This window comes from Pongo abelii, chromosome 8 (genome assembly GCF_028885655.2).
Source record: "Pongo abelii isolate AG06213 chromosome 8, NHGRI_mPonAbe1-v2.0_pri, whole genome shotgun sequence".
In the NCBI taxonomy this organism is placed as follows: Eukaryota; Metazoa; Chordata; class Mammalia; order Primates; family Hominidae; genus Pongo; species Pongo abelii.
The window spans coordinates 105,210,382-105,233,800 of NC_071993.2; the positions used below are offsets into that span (position 1 = coordinate 105,210,382).

General features: G+C 53.0%; 1 protein-coding gene across 4 annotated transcripts; it reads right to left on the minus strand.

Moving 5' to 3' along the window:
* Positions 1–1,762: 1,762 nt before the first annotated feature.
* Positions 1,763–23,063, minus strand: LOXL4 (lysyl oxidase like 4). 4 transcript variants are annotated; one of them, XM_063727696.1, is made up of 15 exons: positions 22,849–23,063; positions 17,058–17,366; positions 16,350–16,528; positions 15,236–15,441; positions 13,711–13,749; positions 13,272–13,491; positions 12,062–12,245; positions 11,730–11,884; positions 10,863–11,030; positions 9,662–9,824; positions 7,635–7,878; positions 6,436–6,551; positions 5,651–5,787; positions 5,151–5,262; positions 1,763–3,062 (listed from the first exon to the last, which is right to left on the minus strand). In XM_063727696.1, exons 2-15 carry the CDS (start codon positions 17,332–17,334, stop codon positions 2,992–2,994), a joined length of 2,271 nt encoding a protein of 756 aa, XP_063583766.1. In that variant the 5' UTR covers positions 17,335–17,366; positions 22,849–23,063; the 3' UTR covers positions 1,763–2,991. The 4 variants fall into 4 exon arrangements, with proteins under 4 accessions (XP_063583766.1, XP_054378734.1, XP_063583767.1 ...); XM_054522759.2 differs by lacking the exon at positions 22,849–23,063 and adding an exon at positions 22,396–22,719; XM_063727697.1 differs by lacking the exons at positions 5,151–5,262; positions 22,849–23,063 and adding an exon at positions 22,396–22,726.
* Positions 23,064–23,419: the final 356 nt, after the last annotated feature.

Sequence of the window (23,419 nt, forward strand, 5' to 3'; positions counted from 1 at the left end):
ACTGAATGGTATACCTCTGAGTTATACCTTTGCTCTGTTTTGATTCTTCAAGGCCAAGAGTGACCTTGGGCAGTGCAAAAGAGATGACTACTCCTGTCACTTGCCTGTGAGGTTGCTTCTTCCTGGCTACACTTTAGATTTTAAAGGCATTGTTAATGGTAACATATAGCCCCATGTTTATTTCCCAGTTTTCTTGTAATCTTTATAATTTCAATAACTTATTTTGGTTCTCATTCTAATGCTGTATGTTAGTAGCCTATCCTTTTTTTTTCAGCCAATACTCAGCCACCTCTATCTTTCAGATTTATCCTTATAACCAGACCCAGAGAAAGGATTTTTTTTTTTAAGCCTACACTTGAAAATTATGGAGTGTTGCTGCTTCTACCATTAGCAGAGAATGTGCTTTTTAGTTACATTATTCAAGTAGTTGGGATTGATGTACGCTAGGTGGAGGTAAGAGCTCCTGCTATGGCCCAGCACAGACTATATTGAGCTTTTCCAGATGGGAATTAAATCCTTGGGCACATCCAAGCCATGCTTTCTCAAGCTGAGTTAGCTGGAGAGCACCCTGTAGCTGCCACTGGCGCCTTTGTTAGATATTCAGGAAGACAGCTAATGTACTCTGCTGTACATATGTGTTGAACATCTAAATCTCAGGATTACCTGGAATTTAGTAGAAAAGTACATTTCCCATGAGTTATGATATGCTCTTCATAGAGTGAAAGTCTTTGTAGAATAAAGGTAAGTTAGGCTTCTGAAGAGTAAGCTGACATTCTTAGCACCTTAGTTTCTCTGAGGCTAAAGTATGCTGAGGTGAAAGTCTTTTGACATTTTTGGTTCTACCTGGAATTTGGTGGTTGGTATTCTGTTAACATTCCTCATCTAGTTGTAAGTCATGCCAGCCACCAGCCTTCCCATGTCCTTCCCTTTCAGCTCAGAGTTGTAACAGCACAACCCTTGTATGGCCTTTTCCAAGAATTAGAACTGCCTGCACCTATCAAACGTGTGATGTGGGCAACAAGGCTGAGACCAGAGCCGGTGGCTGGCTGCCCGGCCTGCTTTTTTGGTCCCTTTTAGAAACTGGATCCAGCAAGCAGCTGTGGGTAACCTCCCTGCTTGAATCTAGTCATCAGTCACCACATGCTCCCCTGCTAGCTGCACATTCTTTCACAGACCATTAGCTGCATGTGTGAGCATAATGTTGTTACTGTTTGGGGAATGTTTGCTGGATCCAACAGGAAATCAGTCCTTCCCTTGTTTACCTAAACTGCCATGCCAAAATATAATGCTCCCTCTGCCTAATGAAGGAGACGAGGGAGTTGAGGAGAGGGAAGGTCGGGGATAAGGAAGAAAGCACTTCTTTGTATTCACAGAGGGTTCCCCAGAACATGTCCCTTTTTACTGCCTAAGGAGGGGGTAGCTCTTGTGATGTGGTGGCTCTTGTGATGTGGTGGGGGTAGTGCTGTTATAAATCTGCTCCATCTGCTGCCATTTATTTTGGCTTCGCAACCTTGATTATAAAAGTTTACAATCCTCAGACTTTACCTTCTTGCCCCTACACCCCTTAACCTTTCTAACCCGTGTTTCAGCTCTAAGCCTGGGGAGGCTGACTGGGAAGCAGACTTATGTCTGATTGGAGAAATGTAGATGGGCAGTCATGAGAAGCATGTGTGCCCTGTGTATCCCAGGCCCTGGCTCCATGGGAGGGAAAAGGGTAGGTCTGTGGTTCTGGGGTGTGTACATAATCACAGCTGGTCTGGTCTTTGTAGCAGTCCATAATGAGCAACCTTTATTGGCATTAGGGTGTCAGTCCTGTAAGGATCATCACTTAAGTGTGTCTCAGTGGAGAAAAGATCAAGAATCATGTCAAGAAGACCATGGGGTTTTATTCTACTTGAGCAAGAGCAAATCACAGCCCCATCAAGCAGGAATGGTGGCCTTTCCCAGGTTCCATCCTTAACTAAACTGACTGTCCCCCCTTCTGATTTCTCCACGGTCTTCTGTCTCTTGCTCTGTCAAACTTGTTTTCATATCTCTATAGAGATGAGTGGCTTGTTTGATGTTCTTTCCATGGCAAAAATTTATTCAATGCAAAGTTCACTTCAGACACTTGGTTGAGACTTGAAGTTTAGACCAATCCTGAGATGCATGGTGATCCTGAGAGAGATCAGACTGCCTGCCAGGTAAATGGTCCATATTATTTCCTTGGCAGTGGCCCTGACAGGGGCTGGGGTCCATGTTACCTCAGCAGTCTTTCTGCTTGGCCTACTCTTGCTGCTCTGTAGGAAGGCCCTATCTGGCCATTTCTGTGAAACTTGCCCCTTCTCAAGCGCTCCGTAACTGTTGGTGTTGGCCCATCAGGCAATAAGGGGATGCCCAAGGTCTGTGCTTCCAAGGATAATAGAAACACCCATGTGTGTGGTAGGATAAAGGTAAGGACACTAAAGAACAGAGTGTGAGAGGTGAGTTCTAAATAACAACAGATGAAGAAAGGATTGGATCCACCAGCTTCTCTGCCAGTTGTGATTTTGATACAAGTTGTGTTGCTTTGAGCTCCTAGCAGAGAGCTAACACTACCTGCTGTGTATTTTGGTCCTCTGTCCTATACTCCTCCAAGACATTTGCAAAGCACCACTTAGATGGGGGACTGGGCCATAGTCCATCCCTAAGAAACTGAGAGCTCCTGAACCCCGGATCTCTGGCAAGATTCAGGGATGACTGGGTTTCCTTATAGAAGAGGAGCTCAGCTGAGCAAAGCCTGGAGGCCATATTCCATAGGCCACAGGCCCTTAGGGGCAGGCCCAGAGCCATCCTGAGGGAGCAGTACCATCTGGATTGGTGATCTTGCCATCAAAAGGCTTCCTGAGCAGGTTCTTGGTGCCCCTTGGCACTGGCCCTTTTCCTCTGAGTTGGGACTCTGTGAAGGGCATGGCTCCAATAAGCTGAGGTATCTGGTGTATCGGCAGCAGCTAGGAGTGTGCAGTGACAGCTTCAGATGAGGTTGTTCCTGAGACGCTGTTCCTGCTCCAGGGAGAGTTCTGCATTGGCTGGGTATGAATTCCCTGTGGGCCAAAGGAAAACAGGTAAGTAGCCAACCTTACCACAGTCTCATCCCTTCCCTGACAACTTACACAGATCCACTCTGCCCAGCTCATCCTTTATATCAAGTCAGTCATGGCATGGGCACAGACACCAGTCATTCTATAGAAATAGGCCTGGGACAGGTGTGTGGTTTCAGGAACATCAGGAAGAACAGGCTATTGATTGCAAAGAGTTGTGCTAGTTATTCTCCTTTGCCCCCTCCCCAGGTTCATTCTCTGCCCTCTTTTTCCTCTGTACCCTAGGAAGCTGATGCCTAGTGATTACATCACTCTGGCTCCTTTGTCCTCTTTTTTTGTTTGTTTGAGTTGGGTCAATGGAAAGCAACAGCAGAAGGTCAGAGGGTGGAAGGGGAGAGACCGGATATTCCTTCCCCTACTTTTGGCCCTGTGGTTCTGGCAGTGATGGTCTATGACTCCTGTTCCAGCTAGATTCACCCTCCTTCACAACTCTGGCTTGCACCTGGCTGCAAAACAGCCCTTGCCCCTCTTCAAGCCTAAAGCGGGTAACGGTTTTCTACTTTCTTTATGCTTGATGTCTCAACACTCCTTGTTTTCTTATAAATAGTCCTTTAATTAAATAACCTCAGACTCTCACCCGAGTGTGCCTTCTGTTTTCCGCACACTTCTGTTTAGCCCTGTTGGATCCTAAACACTGGCAAGAGGACCTGCAGGACTGCATTATTTTTCTTGCCTTTGTCACTGCCTGGGAACCCTTGCAGCCTGATTCCAGCATTATGGAGGATCTGCTGTCTCCGTGTGCGTAGCCTTGGATTCCAGTTCCTGGTTCCTCTCAATATCCCTGTTTCATTTAAGTGGCAGCACAATCTACTCAGCCACACAAATTCGAAACCTTAGACTGTTCTTCTTCTTCTCATTTTCGTCCATCTGTTGCCACAGTTATTTTTTGAAAACCTAAATGATCTTTTGCCTCCTTGACTGAAATTTGTCAATAGTTCCCAGAAGCCCACAGGATAAAATCCATTATCTTAGAACTATCACAACCCTCCCTGCAAAAAGCTCTAGTACTTAGTAGGTTTGAAGTATACAGCCCCATTTTACAAAACAGAAAACTCAGGTCATGATTTCCTCACTGGCCTCCAGCTAGAAAGTGGTGGGACTGGATTCGGGTGACGCCTTCTGAAGCCCAGTCCTGTGCTCTTTCTCTACTCCTCCCATCTTTGACTTTGGCCCCTCCTTCAAACCTCAGATCAAATACTACTTCTGTGAAGCTTGTGCTAGCCCCCAACAGGTTGCTTTCTGTCTGTGCTTGCTCAGCATTCAGTCCACACATTAGTAGTATTGGGGCTATTTGCATGTGTGCATACCATATCTGACACTTAAATTCCCAGTGTCTGGGGCACAGCGTTCAACACAACAGTGAGCCTTAGTAAATGTTTGTTGACTGAATGAACAACTCTGCCCCATCCCACCGCACATATGCAAGTATGAGTGTGAATGCACATCCCATAGCAAATACAGGCATTTTAACCCTTGAAGATAGAGGGAGTCTTTACTGACAGAATAGCCCCTCTTCTCTGCCCCCACTGGATCATGATGCTTCCTTTGACTGATGCTACCAATCCTGTAAGTGGCCCTGTTTTCCATGGTCCCCTTCTTGCATGCAGTGATCACAGCTGGAGACAGCAACACAGAGCAAGAGGACTTCTACTTTTGCCTGTGAGGACCCTAACCCTAACTTCTATATGAAAGAGAAAGGAAAAATAATGGACTTGAAAAGAAAATCCTGACATGGCTTGAGGTGACAGGAAAGATTCTAGGACAGATTGAAAACTGAGTTTACAATCAAACAGACTTAAGTGCAAACAGGGATGTAGAAGATGTAGTTATTGGGTGAAGCTGATGGTCTGACCAGTTCTAGAAGTCTGCCTTGTAAGATGTCAAAGGAAATGCATCTCTGTTCCATCCATAGCCTTTTACACACCACACACATACAAGTCACATGCTGGAGTGTGGGAGCAGGGGGTACATTTACAGTCTTCCAGCTCCCTGAGCCTATAGATGGCTGATTCCACAGTGGCTCGGAGTTACCTATGTGGCAGTTGTGCAGCCAGACCCGGTGCCCATCATACTTGCAGCGGCACTGCAGCATATTGTTGGAGAAATCTGACTCTGCCACTTCATAGTGGGGGTTCACAATCACCTGGAGTGAAAGAGGGGACAACTGAAAATGGGTGATTTGGTTTCTGAATGAGTTGACTGTGGCTGTGATAATTCTTACATGTGTTTCTATTTGCTTCATTAATTCTTACAATTACCCATGAGGTAGGTACTGATGTTCCCATTTTACAGATAGGGACTGAGAAGTCCCAACTGAGAAACTGATTTATCCAGTGTTCACTGAATCAGGACTCAAACACAGGTTCATTGGATCCAGCTTGAGTGTTACTTCCCTAACAGGACAGCTCCTTTAAGTGACAGGCCTGTCGGAAACCCTATATGGGAAATTCTTCCCTTCATTTGCCCTCAGGGAAAGTTGTGGAACATCTGGAGGAAATCAGGCTCTGTGGGGAATCCCCCAGCCGCCTTACCTGGAAGATATAGTTCCCGGGGCCCACGTCTGTGATATCCACCCATTGGCAATCAATGTCATGCCGGTAGGTGTCCCAGCAGCCTACAGTCACTCCCTGTTCTCCAAAGTTGGCACATGCGTAACGCCGCTGCAGTCCTGTAAGGAAGGGGACAGAGTTTTTGAGGCAGGACGAAGCACTCTGCTAGGTCTTTTATTTCCTTTACCAGTTCAGTGTCATCATGCCCAGTTCACAGATTAAGGACCGTCAGAGCTAGAATCCTGCTGTGAATCCAGCACCATAGCAAACCACATTTGTGACAAAGATAGGATTTGTTTGACTGCTCCCGTGCAAATCCCTGTTGAACTAGGAACTGTGGTTGGAAGATTCCAACCCTCCTGTGCTAATTTATTTGTGCATCCGCCTATCCATCCTTCCAACTCTCTAAAGATCCAGTGTTTACTATGCAGTTCCTAAGGGTTAGGGACTGCAGGTATGCAGACAGGAAGCAGACAATGCTTGCCTTCGGAGAGCTCAGCAGAGATAGGACAGGTCTGCAACTCTTCTCCAAGATAGAAAGTGCTGAGTGTTTTAAAAGAAGAACAATGTGCATGGGGAATTCAGAGGAAGTAAAAACCTCCTGCATAAGATTTCAGAAGGTAAGAAATTGCCTTGAATGCTAACTTTTCAAGCCAGGGTCTCCAGGTGCCTTGGGCTGCTGAACAGGGCAGAGAGAAGCCTGATCCCAGAGGAGCTGAAGAACATAACGAGGAGATGCTGATAGGTGCTGACAGGAAACCACATACCTGTGGGGCAGTTTGTGTCCTCCAGACAGAAGCTGGCCTTGTGCCCCTCAGCCACCTTGGAGCCATTGAGAGTGAGGAGGTCGTAGTGGGTGAAGACCTCAATGCTGTGGTAATGCCTACAGAAGGGGTAGAGCTGTCAGTGCGGCAGCAACAGGAGAGGGTCCTCTCTGGAGGGGCTGGTAGGGAAGACAGGCCCCAGGCCCCATCATGACCCTAGAGGAAAGTTACAGTAGGCAGTGCCCTTCTCCCTCCCAAACCCGAGATTAGTGTGACGCACAGCCTCCTTTGCTGGCACCCCTGCCAGGCAGCAAGTACAGCTGCCCCCACCACCTAGGGTCTCAACCCAGGCAAGAGGTAGAAGCCCTGTCCTGGTCACCTCCAGGAGGCTGGTGCCTGACAGCAAGGCCTGAACTAGGGGGAGAGGCGGGGCACCGGGTCTGTGAGCAGCCTAGGAGCTGACCTGCTGGGAAGAGGGTCCCTGTCAGCCTGGGACCAAATTGCTACCATTGTTTCCAATCCAGTTATAATGACAGCTCTGTTCATGCTACAGGGAAGGGTGCTTATTATCTCAGGCGAGACCAAGTCCCAAAGTCATTGCCCATTCCTCTCCACTTTCTCCACCCGTGGCTGTGTTCTGAAGAAGAAAAAAAATTCTGCCTTTGTCACAGGCATTGTCTCTCCCTCTCTCTGGTCTGGAAGCTCCTGATAGGAAAGAATGTTCATTGTCACTTTTTTAGTGCCAGTCTGTTCATGCTGTTCTTTGAGGGCCTTGCCTTACTGCTGAAGGAATCAGCGAGCTTTTCCTGCAGAGCCAGCACCCTGGATGGGATGTCTATTTTGGGCCTCCAGGTTCCTGGGAGTCCCCACTTTACCTGGCTTCTGAAGACAAGGCCTATGATCCAACATAGGAAAAGTGTCAAATACCATTCTAACAGAACAACTCTGCTGGCGGTGACGCCTCTATGGGATGTTGCTGTGGGAAACAGACCCCACGGGCACCGTTGACATAGTGAAGGCGAGAGCAATGGAGGGGCAGGTGGATGCTGCTGTCCTCACTGCCTCCTGCAGGCAAGGCCAGCAAGGAGAGTGCACACCCCTCCCAGGAAAACTTGCCTGTGGCCAGGGAAGGGCCAAACTGCTCCTTGGACCCTGCTTTTTGTTCCTAACCCTCTAGTGCCAATGCATGGGCAGGCTCTAACCTGTGGCACTGGTGCCAAACCCAGCTATCGCGTCCAGTCTTTGGACGAAAGTCAGTCCGGCCCAGGTTGTAGATCTGTGTGGAGAAGCGCAATAGGCGCCGGTATCCGTAGGGCCAGTCCATATGATCCGCAGACTTGGAGAGGCAGTTCTCCTCGTGGGCACAATACAGCTGGCTGAGCGGGCGGTCCTCCAAGTAGGCTGTCTCCTGCACTAGCTGGGCATTCATCACCAGGTCTGGTGCACCTGGGGTGGCAGAGGGCATGGCAGTGACTCAAAAGGTGGAAAGGCAGCCAGTCTTAGTCTCCAGCACAGAGGGCAAGCTTGCCCCCAGATTAAACCCTCCGAGAGGACCCCACAAAAGAAGGGCAGTTTTAAGAGTCAGGAGATGGTGAGTTCTAATAACATTTAAAGAAAGTCTATCACCTTAACCTGGCAGGCAGCTGCAGTGTCATGGTTAGGCTTGCTGGTTTTGGAGCCAGGCCACCTGGGTTCATTCTTGGCTTACTTTCTGACTGTATAATTCACTAGCTCTATAACTGCTTAACCATTTTGTCTCTCATTTTCATCATCTGTAAGATGAAGATAATGGTGATATTAATGTGATGACACCTGTAACATGTCTGGCCTAAGTAAACATGCAGTTGAAGTAAGCTAGTATTTATTTTGTAAAATGCTTTTAAGCCTGTAAAGTGCCTTTATGTAGCTTAGTTCATATAATCCTCTCAAAAAGCTCTGCTGATACCTAACCTGGATACTTTGCCTGTACTGTCACTAAAAATCACTATCACCAAAGTAGTCCTGGGTGGAAGTGAGGCCCTGCCACACCACTGACCACAGCGTGCATGCCACCTGGGCAGGCCGGCCGCAGCTTGCCCCAGGCTGGAGCCATCTGCATCTGGCAGTTGGCCATGTGGGGTCCTGTGGTATATATTGGAGAGAGCCAGGAAGTGCCCACTGACAAACCTAGAGTTTCTTGGTGAAAGAAGGCGAGCTTTCAGAGAGAATGAGAACAGAGAGTAAAGGAAAGAAAGCGATGTGAAAAGCCAGGGAGGAAAAACAGGTGGTTACAGAGACTGCAGATTGGCTGGCTGTGCCAAGTTGTCGTGAAGGATCAAATGTGTTCAAGAAGACAGCTCCCACTGTAGGCAGTGGAGCAGGGAGGGGTTCGAGGTTCCCAGGAAGGGGAGTCAAGTGGGCAGCAGGCTCCCCACGTGCTGGGAGGCCTTGGTGATGGGGAGGTCCACTCTGATGCCCCATCCCTGCAGGGGAGGGTCTGATGGATGAGCCCAGTGTTCTCCCCAGGGTGCCCTGGACAGAGAAGAAGCCAGGAGCTCACTGACAAAGGTTAAGGATGTCTTGGTGTCGAAATTTGGCCAAGCAGAAGGTCAAGTGGCCAATTGGGTTGATGCTATCTGTAACCTTTGGACTGGATATAGTCCATCTTGGCACTGACCTGGTTGGGAGATGTCAGAGATGCTGCTGCCTTAAGAATCTGGGTTTGTGGGGCACAGCAGTGCCACAGATGGCCTTGTCCCAAAGTCTTTTGGGTAAATCCCACAGCTCAGGAAGAGAACACACAGCTGGGCCTTGGCCCCGGGTGTGCTCATATTTGTATGTCCTCTACGACAGCTTTCAAACTGCTTTTCTGACTACAAACCACAGTAAGAAATACATTTTATGCTGTAACCCAGTACACACATAGTTCCAAGGAAAAACTGCCCTTGCTGTTTTCTGTCCTGTTTCATTGTTTGTAACTGTTGGTCATAACCCAAAGTTGAAAACCGCCGTTCCGTGTCCTTGTGCTTTCTCATGTTCTCAGTGTTCTTTCTCACAATAAGTCCGTGAGGGGGCAGGGTATGGATCCTGATGGGATGGGTGATTTGGCCACACAGCTGGGAAATGGCAGAGCTGGTACTTTCATTCCCCCATGCTGCTGGCCGTAGACCTGGGACCAGCATGCAGGGCCCTCCCTGATGGGAAGCACAGGCCTACCTGTCCCCAGCCCTGTGAGCCCTCCGTCACTCACTGTCCATACAGGAGACTCCAGCCAGGAAGCGCCCACCACCGTGGGAGCAGTGCACCGGCCCATGCCTCTGGCACTGCTGCAGGGCCAGCTCTGTGCCTGAGCAGCGCACCCCACTCATCACCACCTCTTGGGCCCTCGGCGTCCCCGACCAGTACCAGGTTTCCTAAGAAAACAGCCAGCGTCACCCAGTCAGCGTGCCTTTGGAGTCACCTCCTGACTCCCATCTGAGGTGTGGCCTCAGTCATACCACCCCCACCAGGTTGTGTCCAGCCTGGGCCCGAAAATCTTTAGTGATGAGAACCCATATTCCCTGGGGCAGTCCATGACACATTTGGACCCGTCTGATGTTAGAAATCCCCTCCACATATGGAGGTAAAAATCCACCCACCGTGGCTTCCACTACTGGCCCTACACCCCTCCCTCTTCTAGATGGCAGAGGAGGGTCCTGTTCCCCGCCCCTCTGCCTGGGGGCTGTGCTCCCATTTCCCCAGCGGTTCCTCAAGCGGCCCAGATCGTCAGTTGTGCTCAGGGTTGCCCAGTCCACACTGTGCAGCAGCCAGTGTGGGTGCAGGTGCGGAGGTTTCTCTGTTGCAGTCATGCCTAAGTCCTCTTGATTTTATTTTTTGATGTATTTTAGATCTATCCACTTATTTCTCCTGGATCGCCTGGTCCAGTCCAGCCTCATTTCTCACCTGGGCTACTACAATAGCCTCGTGAGTGTGTTTCCTTGCATTCATGTTAGTCTCCACCCAACCGTTTTCCAAACAGCAAAGGAAGAAATCTTTTAAACATGCGGATTGCAAGCTTTGAGTGATCTTGCTCCTGCCTCCTCTGCCCTCATGCTTGACAGCACTCTTGAGAGACAGCCACACTACAACCCCTGGCCCTGATTTCCTCAGCCGAATCAAGCTTTCTCTGGCCAGAGGGCTTTTGCATAAGCTGTTCATTCCTCCTCCACCTTGTCTGACTAACTTCTATTCATCTTTCCTGCAGACGTAAATGTGTCCCTCATTGACCATTTCATTAGGACTATGTCTTCTTCTTTACCACACTGTTCCCAACACTCAGCATCATGTCGGCTCATAGTTTCACTCAGTAATGAATTGCCAAATGGGTAAAGAGGCAGCAGCTTTAGCACAGAAAGTTTTGGGCCTCAGTCCAGGAGGGTGAGAGGTCATACGGAAGAAACAGAGGGACCTACCTTGTAGGCATGGATGGCAAAACCCAGGCCGAGCTGTCGGCAGGCCACCATGGCTTCAGTGAGCCCCCAGTTTTCACTGCACACACTCCCCCAGCGTGGGACCCCGTTCACCTCCACCTGCACCTCCAACAGCCCCTCCTCAGGGATACGCCCACCAGCCAAGCGCACCTGCAATGGCGAGGGGTGTGTGAGGAGTGGGGTAGCCTTGCAGGGAAGAGCTCAGGGCTGCGAGCCTGGAGGGCTGCCCAAGCCAGCTCACTGTGTCACCCTAGACAAGACAGTCCCCTTCTCTGCCTTGGTCTCCTTCTCTGTAAGGTGAGGACAGTGTAGCAGGTAGTCTGTAATGTTCCTGCCTGCTAGAGAAATCTGACTCAAAGTGCCTGGACCAGGGGCTCCTCCTGCTCTGGCACTTGCCCTCCACCATTAACGACAACTGGCAATTTGCAAAGGGCTTTTATGTCCCTCACCTCATTCACAGTGACCCCCTGAGAGCGTGAACCCCGTTTTACAGTGGCACCAGTGACTTGCTCACAGTCCATGTTAGCACTGACACTTTGCCCTGAGCATCCCACACAGACTCCCTCGTGCCGACAGCCCTGTGGCTCTCTTTCCCAGGCACCTTCTTTCTCATCTTCACAGGGGACCCGAGATGGGTGTGGGAGAGCACATCCATCTGCAGAGCCCCTGTGGCCTCTGACATTTCGGAGGGGCCGCAGCCAGGTCGGCTCCAAGGGAACGCCGACTGGTGCCCAAAGCAGAAGCGCTAGCTGCTTCTCCTGGACCCCCCGCTAGCTTGATATGGTGTCTTGGGGGCTCCCCAGCGTTTCCCGGCCCCCAGCCTGAGGCCATGCTCAGACCCAAACTCACCTGATTCTGAAAGCCCATGTTAGGGACATTGCACCTGACAGCAGCATCATTCTCATGTTGGCAACCATTCTGGGACCCTTCCAGGGCAGGGCAGTCGCTGAGGGTCCGCTCATATCCCCTGCAGCGCACCTCACTCAGGTGGATGGGCCCTAGCCCTAGACGGGGAGAGAGGTGCTGTATGTGAGGCTCCACCTCCGTAACCCTACACTTGTGGCTTCCCCATCACAGAGGGGGAGAACTTTCTTTCCTGGCCCTGTCACCCCAGGGCCTTCAAGACATGGACCAGTGGCATATCCAGGCCTTCTAACCCCTCTCCAGGCCGCCTCACTCACCTTGGCCCAGCCGGGCCCCAAAGAGGGCCTCCCGAGCAGAGCCAAAGCCCAGCTGACGACACACGACACTGGCAGAGATGAGGTTCCACCTGTGGTCACAGACCGTGCCCCACTGGCTGTTCACAAGCACTTCCACGCGGCCCTCGCCCACCTGGGCCCCGGAGCGCAGGCGCACCCTCGGCTCCTGCTGGGAGAAACCTGCTTCAGGGACGGCTGAGGAGGCAGCCAGCAGGGGCTGAGCCCCCACAGCGGGATCCCCAACGGGGCTCCTTCAAGCTCCATGGCAGTGGCCAGAGCCAAGGATGAGGAGTCCCAGTCCTGCTTCTGACTTCCCATAGCTGTCACCCTGAATAAGCTGTTTTTCTTGATCTCCATTTCTTCAATGACCAATCACCCCCACAGCCTCATCAAGGATGCCGTCTCAAGTGTGGCGCTAAGGCATCTGTACCACCTCACAAGAGCATCTCAGTGTGGCACTAAAGTGTCTGTACCACCTCACGAGGCCATCTCAGTGTGGCACTGAAGTGTCTGTACCACCTCACAAGGCCATCTCAGTGTGGCGCTGAGGCATCTGTACCACCTCACAAGACCATCTCAGTGTGGCGCTGAGGCATCTGTACCACCTCACAAGACCATCTCAGTGTGGTGCTGAGGCATCTGTACCACCTCACGAGGCCATCTCAGTGTGGCACTGAAGTGTCTGTACCACCTCACAAGGCCATCTCAGTGTGGCGCTGAGGCATCTGTACCACCTCACAAGGCCATCTCAGTGTGGCACTGAAGTGTCTGTACCACCTCACAAGGCCATCTCAGTGTGGCACTGAGGCGTCTCTACCACCTCACGAGGCCATCTCAGTGTGGCGCTGAGGCGTCTGTACCACCTCACAAGCACTTGCTCATCTCCTCTTTATAACTAAGGAGCAGGCTCAGGATCAGTACTGGCCCTCAGTGGAATGTAGTTAGGATTTAATTACTGTTTTTACGGTCACCTTCTATTCAAGGCGGGTGATGTCAGCTTTCCATTTATGGTAGAGCTATAAATGATCCCTTTTAAATACATTCCAAGGTTCTACAGTTCTGTGATTCACTCTCCTCCTCCTAGTCTGGTTCCTCTCTCCTGCGTGTCCTGGACCTCCCCGCACCCCCCACCAGGCAGGGTCCCGCCCGTGCCTCCAAGCTGTGGTGTGGGTGCAGGACCCCCAGGGCTCACCTCTGCCCGGGACCCTTTGCGTTGTGGCTTTGTCTTCAGTGGGCGGAAGCGAGGCCCTGCCACACAGCTGACCACAGCGTGCATGCCACCTGGGCAGGCTGGACGCAGCTTGCCCCGGGCTGGAGCCACCTGCACCTGGCAGTTGGCCATGTGGGGCTCTGTCCCCAGGCAGGTGACCTGGTGGATCCAGAAGGAGTTCTTATTCGTCAGGCTCTTCAGCCTAGAGGACAAGGGAGACTGAGGGTGGAGGAAGGGCTGAGGGAAGAGCTTCAGGACTAAGGGAGGACAAGGGAGACTGAGGGTGGAGGAAGGGTTAGGGAAGAGCTTCAGGACTAAGGGAGGACAAGGGAGAAAGGAGGGAAGGGGAGGGTAGGGGATGGGATAGAGGCCCTTCATGCCACACCGCTTTGCCTCCTCCCTCTAGGGTGCTGCTCCTCACCTAGACTTAGGGTCCCTCATCTTCAGATCCCAGACTTTCCTGTTATGGGAGAAAACAGATAGGAGGTGGAAGGGGTGTGGAAGTCCCACCCCCTGCCACCTGGTTCCTCATAGTTGTCCTTAAGTTTGCACAGGACTTTACATTTTGTAAACTTATTCACAAATCTTATTTCAATGCTGAGCTTCACAGCAGCCCTGATGGGGTGGCCACTTCACAAATAACAATTTTACAAGGAAGGCAAGCAAGGTCCCTCAGCCAGTCCTAGAGTGGGGACAGGCGGATCAGGCTTGCCCTTTCCCAAGTCCAGAGGAAAGGGAGCATTTAGGGAGGGCCCAAGAGAAGGGGCCCTCTGGGGACAGGTGGGAGGTGAAGGCCTTGCTGGTGGGGGCGGCCCACCCAGAGACACCCAGGCTACTATCAGGCCTGCTCTCCTCATGGGTGGCAGGCGAGTCAGCGAGACCCAGGTGTGCAATTACCAGGCAGGGGGAGTCAGGCTGCATCTCAGGATCCCCAAGGATGGAGCCAGGGGCTGACCACCACCCCTGTTTCCTCAGGATGGGGTTCCTCTAAGTCAGAGACACAAGGACACTGCAACAAGGGCCTTCTAACCCTTTAGGGAAGCAGGATCAAACTGATTGGGGTGACAGATAACTCAGACGTACTACGGGAGATTTCTCCCTTGATGGGAAACACACAAGTCCTCCCTGACACGGATCTGGCAGAACCATGACTGTGGCTGTCGTTTACTGGTTGATGCAATCAGCTGTGACAGTTCCGCCTTGTTTCTGACGGAATATTTTTATGTCTCCTCTCTCCAGGCGCCCCACCCCACGCCTTGCTTACACGCAACCCAGTCACAGCCTGGCTTGGATCAGAGCTGAGGAAATTCAGGAGGGAAGAGTTGAGATATTCGCAGTGGAATTAGGGATGGAGGCCCAGAGGCCCTCCCCAAAGCCCTAACACCAGTCACTGGCTGAGCTGAGGCCAGAACAGTTTGTCTAAACTCTACACGTGGGTGTCACTGAAAGTATCTGCAGGAAAGTCTAGTGTTTTAACCAAGGACACGCGGTTTTATGTTCAACTGTTTTCACCAGGGGGGCGTTCTGTACCTAGTCAATTCTGTTTACATAATTCGAGAGTGCAGTGTTTATTTTCTGTTTCTAGGTATTTCCCAGGATCCTGAAGGTCCTCCTCATTCGCTTTCCTGTTTATTATTCTGAGGCACCCATGAAGCAAGAAGTCTGGGCACATTCCTCAGTAGGGCCTGTTTTCTCTCCCCCAATCCCAACACCTGCTGGATGTCCTGCCACAGACAACACCACTGCCAGTCCTCACTGAACTCTGCGAGGTCCCACATGCCACACACATCACACACTCACCTGTGTGCACACTTACTTGCCCTTCACATGAGTCCACACTCAGGCTCATGCACACACCCTACATCGCATGCACGCGCATGAACACACACACAGTCCCTGCCCCACAACCCTGCCTCCCGTGGGGCCTACACCAGCCGCCCTCCTACCTGTAGTAGTGGCTGTCGACAGGCACCTCGCTGGGGAAGCCCAGCATCCCGCACACCACCCTGCTGTTGTTCATGGTCCAGCCCTGGTCACACACCTGCCGCCAGTGGCCCTCATACTTCACCTCCACGGCTCCCTCGGTCACTGGGCTATGCTGCTTGGCACTGGCAAGGATGGGCTTGAGCCGCACCTCCTCCAGCCGCCGGCCCTGGGGGGTGCACAGTCACCTGTGGGCCTCGGGACTCCTGCTCCTCCAGTGGAGCCTGCTGCAGATCTTCATGCAGAAAGGCTGGGGCTTGGAGCTTTTAGAGACCATCCCACCCAGCCCCGTCATTGAACAGGCCAGGAAACTGAGGCCCAGAGAAGGGGAGGCATTATCAAAGGCCACAGAGTAAGTGCAAGGCAGAACCTCAGCTTGTCTAAGCCCTTTCCCTCAGTTCCTCGAATTTGTCAAATTGGAGAGAACGAGGCAGATCTGGCCCCTGCTGGGATCAGGATGGGAGCCCTTGGAGTTTGGGAGGCTTTTGCTGGGCATGGAAGGGCCTTCTCCATGCCACCCTGAGAGAGCTGAGATGGGCATAGACCAGCTGCTTGAGACCACAGCAGGATCCTATGGCCCACAAGACCCCCCAACCCTAGCCCTGGGATGACTTAGACCAGTACAGAGTCCCCATCACAACACACTGCATTCAGTGGCCATGGCCAGCTGTCCTGAGGCTGAAGGCTGCCTGGCAGCAGAGCCCTGCCCTGCCCGCTCCTGTTGTTTGGCTTGGGCTGTTTTTAGCTCAGGGTTGTTTGTGCTGGGAAGAAGCAGCAATTGTGGCCAGGCCTCGTGGATGAGGGAGCCCCTTACCCCACTGCTGTCTCCCTTATGGGAGCAGCTTCTGTGATTCCCAGTGGGATCAGCTCTGGTCCTCTGGCCTGCCTTGCCTCAGGCTGGGGCCCTCTATTTATGCACCTGCTGCAGGGCACACTCAGGAGTCGGGGCCCCGGGGATGATGCTCAGTGCAAACTGCACCCTTTCCCCTCACTTATCCTCTAGGCCCATCTTCTGGGAGGCTCTCTGTCCTCTGACGCAGCCCTTGGCTCAGACCAGAGCCTGAACGGCCTCCTCACCTGAGACCCAAGGGCATTGGAGACGGTTTCAGAAAGGTAGCCACGATGGCGCCGGGGGTGGCATATCACCCCTACGTCTTCTGAGTGACTGCAGTCACTGACACCCCAGCCATTAGACCTGCACTGGTCCAGGGAGCTCTCTGTGCCCACACAGCGCACATTGTCCAGCCAGATGGGTCCTGTGGAGTGGGGGTGATGCTCAAAGATGGCACAGAGAGGCAGGTCACAGGCTCTGCCTCCTGCATAGGACCCCACATTTACCAAGTCACCTCTTCCAAACCCTGGGAGAAAGTGGCAGGGAGGAGGAAGTTTGGGTCTCCTGGGGAATTCGTATTTATAACCCTGCCTGCTACCTCCTTTGGGCAGTGGCTCTTAGAGAATCTTCTTTTGGAAAATGCCAGGTAGCTCTAGTAATCAGACCTACCTGTTTGCCCATTTTTTCATTCAACATTCTCTAAGCACCCACTGTGTGCCAGTTGCTATGTTCGAGGAACTTAGAGTCTAGTGGTGGTGACAGCGGTGGCCCCATTACAAGAGAGAATGGGAGGGTGGGAGCAGGGGCCATGTGCAGCTGAGGCACTCAGGAAATGCCTTGTGGAGGAGGTCACGTGAGCAGGATATTAAAGGATGGGTGGGTGAGTGAGCCCAGCCCGAGAGAAGACTGTTACCATCTCCTTGCCATCCCGCTAGGTGGCACCAGTCACTCACCCTCCCCTTGGCCATACTTGGCACTGTGGGCCCAGGTCAAGGCAGCTTCGAAGCCCAGCTGGCGGCAAGCCACTGTGGCCTCCTGGATAGCAAAGTTGTCATCACACACGGTGCCCCACTGGCCCTGGTGCAGCACCTCCAGGCGGCCCTCCTCTGGCTTGCTCTCTGGGCCCACCAGCCGGAGCTTAGTGGTGCCCAGTGACTGTGGCCTGCTGGGAGGGGGCTGGCCTAGCAGCAGCAGGAACAGAGAGAGGGTGGCTGGTGGGGACCACGCCATGGTGACTTCAAGGACAGCTGAGGCCAAGATACCTGAGGAATGAGTAAACATGACAGTGATCACCACCTCTACCCAGATCTCAGACCTCTGCAGCAATTTGGCAGCTCCTGGCAAGACAAAGGAAAGAAAACCCCCCTCAAATGTGTGTGTGTGTGTGCGCGCACGCACACACATAGAGGCATTAATTGAGTCTGGGCCAGGTTAGCTGATTTGGTTCAAATCCACCACATTCACCATGACCTTGAGGAAGTTTAAGCTTAACCTCACTGAGTCTCAGTCTCCTCGTCTGTAAAATGGGGATAGTAATCTCCATTTCACAGTGTTGTTGAGTGTTAAATAAAACACCATATGGAAAGTGCTTAGCAAAGTCCTAGCATTGGTGAGTACACAATAAACAGCAGCTCTTATACACCTAAAGTCTTATGTGTAGGCAGATGAGGTGGTCCACCTTTTGAGTCATGGGGGTGCCCTCAGGTCAAGACTACCTACCCCAGGGACACTGCCACCACCTTCTGATGTTCCTAGCACCCTAATCAAATGTGTGAAATGCCGCCTTCACCTAGAAGGCACATGGAAGGCTGGAGCAGAAAGGGCTATTAGATGGGCATCAAGGACTCCACCACTCATTGGCTGCATGGCTTGGGCAAGTCTCTTCAACTCTCTAGGTCCTGACTCTTTCTTTCTTTCTTTCTTTTTTTTTTTTTGAGACAGAGTCTCACTCTGTTGCCCAGGCTGGAGTGCAGTGGTGCAATTTCGGCTCACTGCAACCTCCGCCTCCCAGGTTTAAGCAATTCTCTGCCTCATCCTCCTGAGTAGCTGGGATTACAGGCGCCCACTACCACACCCAGCTAATTTTTTTGTATCTGTAGTAGAGACGGGGTTTCACCATCTTGGCCACGCTGGTCTTGAACTCCTGACCTCTCGATCCACCTGCCTCGGCCTCCCAAAGTGCTGGGATTACAGGTGTGAGCCACCGTGCCCAGCCCTGACTCTTTATTTCTAAAATGAGGAGATGGAATCACATATCATCTGATCCCTCCTGCAGCTTGGATAGACTGTGATAGCCTCACATCCATCTAGGTGTATGATTCATGCAGATTCAATACACATTTTTGGAATACTTGCTTCAGGCCAGGTGCTGGGACACAGAAATGAAGACATCAAACACCCTCCCTACCTTCATGAAGCTCAAGCAAGAAGAATTAGGGAAGCCTTTCAAAGAAGGGACACTTAACCTGAGCCTTATTGGGCAAATAAGATTCTCCTGGGTGAGAAAAGGGGCATTCGAGGTAGAGAGAAGAGGATTAGGAAAGAGGGAAAGAGGTGAGTTTGTGCAAGAGCAGGAAGTGCCCTTCTCTTACCCCCAGACTACAGTGTGGGGGCTTGGAGGGGAAAGAGATGGAGGGACGAGCTGGGGCCAATGATCAAGGGCCTTGTGTACCACACAGGGTTTGCCTTCATCCTGTAGGAAGCGAGGGGCCAGGGGAGGGTTTCAGGTGGTAAACAGAGAGGGCCCGTCTCCAGGAGGCTGTAATAAGATGTTCTTTGGGTCCTTAGAGAGGGGATGAGGCTGGGGGCAGGTCCTCTCCCCCTCACACAGCAGCCTTGGTCCCGGGACCAGCGGGTGGAGAAGGGCATAGAGGAGAGAGTCTCAGCTGGTTAGAGCTGTCAGAGACCTCTGGAGCCACCAAAGCTGAAGCTCCTCCACCCCAAGGCTCTGCTGCCGATGGGAGCTGAGGCCGACCTGGAACAGGGGATGGAGAAGATGGGCTAAGAAAGCTCGTTCTGATGAGACCTGCCTCTTCCACGGCCATGGCTCCTCTTGGGGAATCATGCAGCTCATCCGCTTGAGTGGGGAGGCTCTCAAAGGCCCCTGCCACTCTCACTTCCACGGATGGCATCTGCCCTACTCCCTCTCAACAGCCTTGGCCAGCAGGGCTGGGTGGAGTGGGCTCCTAAAAGTGCACTAGACAAGTTCTGGGAATGAAACTCCATGGGAGTGGGGATGTGTTGTGTCCCCAGTTCCCAAAATAGTGTCAGGTGTGTAGGTGGCACTCATTCATATCTGTGGTTGCATGGATGGGAGGTGGCAGCGCAGTGCTTGAGAGCACAGGCTGGGCAGTCAGACTGATGGGGTTCAAATCCTGCCTCCACCAGTTCATTTGGAAGTGATCTTGGGCCAGCGATTTAGTTTCTCCCTGCCTCAGTGTCTCCTTCTGTAAAGTGGGGATAATAATAGCAACTACCTGATAGGATTTTTTTAAAGATTAAGTGAAGAAACATTAAACCCTTAGAAGAGCAAGCCTTCAGTAACAATGAATTATTATTATTATTATTATTTTTTTTTTGAGACAGATTTTTGCTCTTGTCACCCAGGCTGGAGTGCAATGGCACAAACTCGCCTCACTGCAACCTCCGCCTCCAGGGTTCAAGTGATTATCTTGCCTCAGCCTCCCAAGTAGCTGGGATTACAGGCACGCGCCAACACACCCAGCTAATTTATTTGTATTTTTAGTAGAGACAGGGTTTCACCACATCGGTTCTTGAACTCCTGACCTCAGGTGATCCACCCACCTTGGCCTCCCAAAGTGACGGGATTACCGGCATGAGCCACTACACCGGCCAACAATGAACTATTATTAACAGCTACTGTGACAGCGATGATAGAACCGTTGGTCTAGATTGGTCCCACCTCCTCTCTGTACAAAGAAGGAAATGGAGGCCACGTCTGATCTCAACTGCAAGTCCTTGGTACTCCTCTTTGCAGCATTCTCTAGATTTGCCCCTTTTCCCTCCACCCACACTGCAGAGTCTAGATGCTCCCCTCTCCACTCCCTGAGGCTGTGCAGGGGCTGCCTTCCCATTCTCGCCTCTGCAGGTCTCCCCCTCTGACCCCTCCCACGCTTCCTTTCCAGACTGAAACACTGTCTTCTGCATGTCACTCTGAGGCTTGTGGGGGCTCCCAGCTGGCTGTCCCATGAGCAGAGTGCTCTCCATTGTTTCCCATTCCCTCCTCCGTGCTCCCTGGAGGAGGAGGTAGACAGCCAGGGACTGAGCCAAACCACTCCCCAGATGGCAAGAAAGGATAGGACGGATGGGCCTCAGGTCCCTCAGCTGTTAGGACCCAGTGGTCACATGGGTCTGGGCTGAGTGACAACCACACCTTCTCTACCACCCCCAGGAGTCGGGATGCTTCTATCTCTGCCACCAAATTGTGTCTGGAGTCAAATGTTTTCCTTTCTCTGAGTCTCAGCTGAAAAACCTGTAAAATGAGGGGGTGGCACTAGAGAGCCCCCCTATCCGACATGCTCTGATGGGGCCCAGGGTAGGCTGGGCAGTTCTGCTGTTTGGCTCCTGGCTGAAGTCCCTGACACACTGAGGAGGTCTTGTTACAGGCTGTGGACAGTCCCAGGCCAGCAGCTCCTTCCTCTCCAAGGGACCAACCTGAGGGCATGGGAGGGCTTCTGCTGTAGGACCCTGGGGTCTGGGCCAGGGAAGCTCCCTTCCATGAACGCTGCTGGAAGGTGGGGGGACAGCAGCGGGAACCAAGAGTAAGATGCAGGGAGAGCCCCTCTTATTGGCCTTCCTGCCGACTATAGGCCCCCGAGAGTTTTTGCTCACACCAGACTATAGCCTTCATCTCCCAGCCTCCAAGCCTTTGCTCTCACTGTTCCTTTCCCTCTATCTAAGATTGTCAAACTCCTACACATCCCACAAGGCCAGCTCAAATGCCACCCCCTCCATTAAGCCCTCCCACAAAGCCTTCCACAAAGCACATTGTGTGTTTGCTTCCTGACCCCACAACCAGACTCCACCTGTCTGTTCCCCTAGCACCGAGCACAGAGGACCAAGCTGCGCATCCTCCCTCAGAGAAGGAAGCGGCCTCGAAAGTGGCCGTTACTTTCCCAAATAAAGGAGAAGGGGACAGAAGAGGGAAGGAAGATGGAAGGGAAAGAGGAGGGGAGGGACGTGAGGATAATAATTATACATTTTAAAATACGGATTAAATACTTATCTCCATTTTACAGATGAGAAGGTAAGTTCCAGGGAAGTCAAGTAACTTGCCCAGCCAGGATTCAAACCCAGGCAGCCTGGCTAGACGCCGGACTCTCAAAACCACCAAGAATGGATGTTGGAAGAGGGGGAAGAGGAAAGGAAGGCAGGGAGCCGACCGAAATTCCACCCTGTTCTGGTGGATTTATGACCCAGGCCGTGGTGTGAGGGCACTGGGCAGTGTGCTCTTCGCTGAATGCCGAGTGACAGATCCAAGATCTTGCCAGCTTGAGGCACAGAGGCACCTGCTCCAGGTGTGCCAGGAGATGCTGGGACCTGGCCTGACCTAGCACAGGTAGGGAGGGCTGAAGACAGCAAATGCCCGAGTATTCAAGAGAGAGCATGAGGGGTGCTGTCCTGAGGGTGCAGCAACTTTAGGATGGCTCATCCCTTCTCTGCCGTTCGGCAGCTCTTCTCAGCAGCCTCCTCTCAGCCCTGTGGCCTCCCCGGGGTTACTGACTCTGTGGACCTGAAGCAGTGCCAATAAATGGTCTCTGAGCTGTACCTGTCCAGGCTAGGAAAGAGGGGGCTTGAAGTCTTCTGCCCCCTTCCCTTCGGTGTTTCTGTCACACGCCCACCCCCCAACATACTCAGCTCTGGTCTGGATAGTTGGAGAGCCCAGATCAGGCCTGGTTCTTTGTCCCCCAAGTCGTAAGTGTGACATCTGAACCCGCCTTGCCCCTTCCCTGTCTCCTCCCTGGAAGAAGGCAGAGAGCAATGGTTACACACGGCGTGTACACAAACAAGACACGCAGGCACCCCTGAGGCCTGGGCGCACCACTGAGGGCGGGCCTTGGGCCAAGCTCCCCAGCGTGGTCACTTGTCCAATTAGAAGTAGGTTGGTGAGCGACTGGAGGGCCGGGCTGAGGGTCCATGGGATCCCCCATCCCCCCTAGGCCCAGTCTCCAGGAACCCTCAGAGGCCTGCAGACCCACAGAGAGACAGAAGGACAGATGGGACAGCAAGAGGCAGACCAAGAGGCAGACGCGCGGCTAGGCGGGGGCTCACCAAACGGAGCGCGGACGGTCCGGGGCTGGGCGGGCGCCGCGGCGGAGCAGCGCTAACGGGCTCCCTCCCCGGGCGCCCTGGGGCCTTTTTATCCGCCTGCCGCCCGCGGCCCCCCAGCACCGAGCTGGCCGCGGAGGAGGCCCCGCAGGCCCCGCCCCGGGCTGGCCTGGAGTCCGCGGGCGCCCCGCCCGGCCTTCCGCGCGGCGCCCCCCGTCGGGACACAGGCCAGGTGGCGGGGGCGCCCAGCCGCAGCCGGCGGGGCCGGGAAGTCCCGGGGGGTAGGGGGGGCGCGGGGGCGGGGGGGGCGGGAGCCGCAGGGGCGGGGGGAGCGGAGCTCCGGGGAAAGGGCGGCGCGGGGCCCGCGGCTGTTTTGCAGGGAGGGCCGCGGCTGCCTCGGGAGTCCCTCTCCCGGGCGCAGTTTCCTCTTTTGCCGAACGAGGTAATGACGCCCACCTAGAGTCCCAGTCTGTGAGTCCTGGTGGCTGCCAGGGCCCCCGGCACAGCGCCTTTCGCACGGGAGCGCCCGGCTGTCACAGGGGCCGAATCTCACGAGCTCGGTCACTTAGGACAATGTGGACGCCCTTTCCGGGAGGCCGGGGCTCAGTTCAGAGAGGTCGAGGTGGCGCGGTGCAGCGGTGCTCTCCTGCAGGAACAGGCGAGTCACCCAAAGTTTACTGAATACCGCCCCCCACCCCGCCCTCCGTGTGAAACTGCGCTGCCCATTGTGCAGCTGGGAACGCTGAGCCCCAGGCGACATAACTTGCCCCTCCAGGCAATACACAGTGAATGGGAGAACCCCTTCACAGAGCTAAATGATGCAGTCCTGGCCCTTGTCAGACTCACGGGAGGAGGGTGTTAGTGCAGGGAGCAGGGACTGTAGAATTAAAGAAATGTGGACATGGCTGACAGAGAGGAGTCCCATCAGCTGAACTGAGCACCTAGGTGCCTGAACCCCAGTCCAAGCTCCCAGTTTCTTTCCCCTAGACCCGGTCCTGCCCTCAGCCTCAGTGGCCCCCATCTGTAA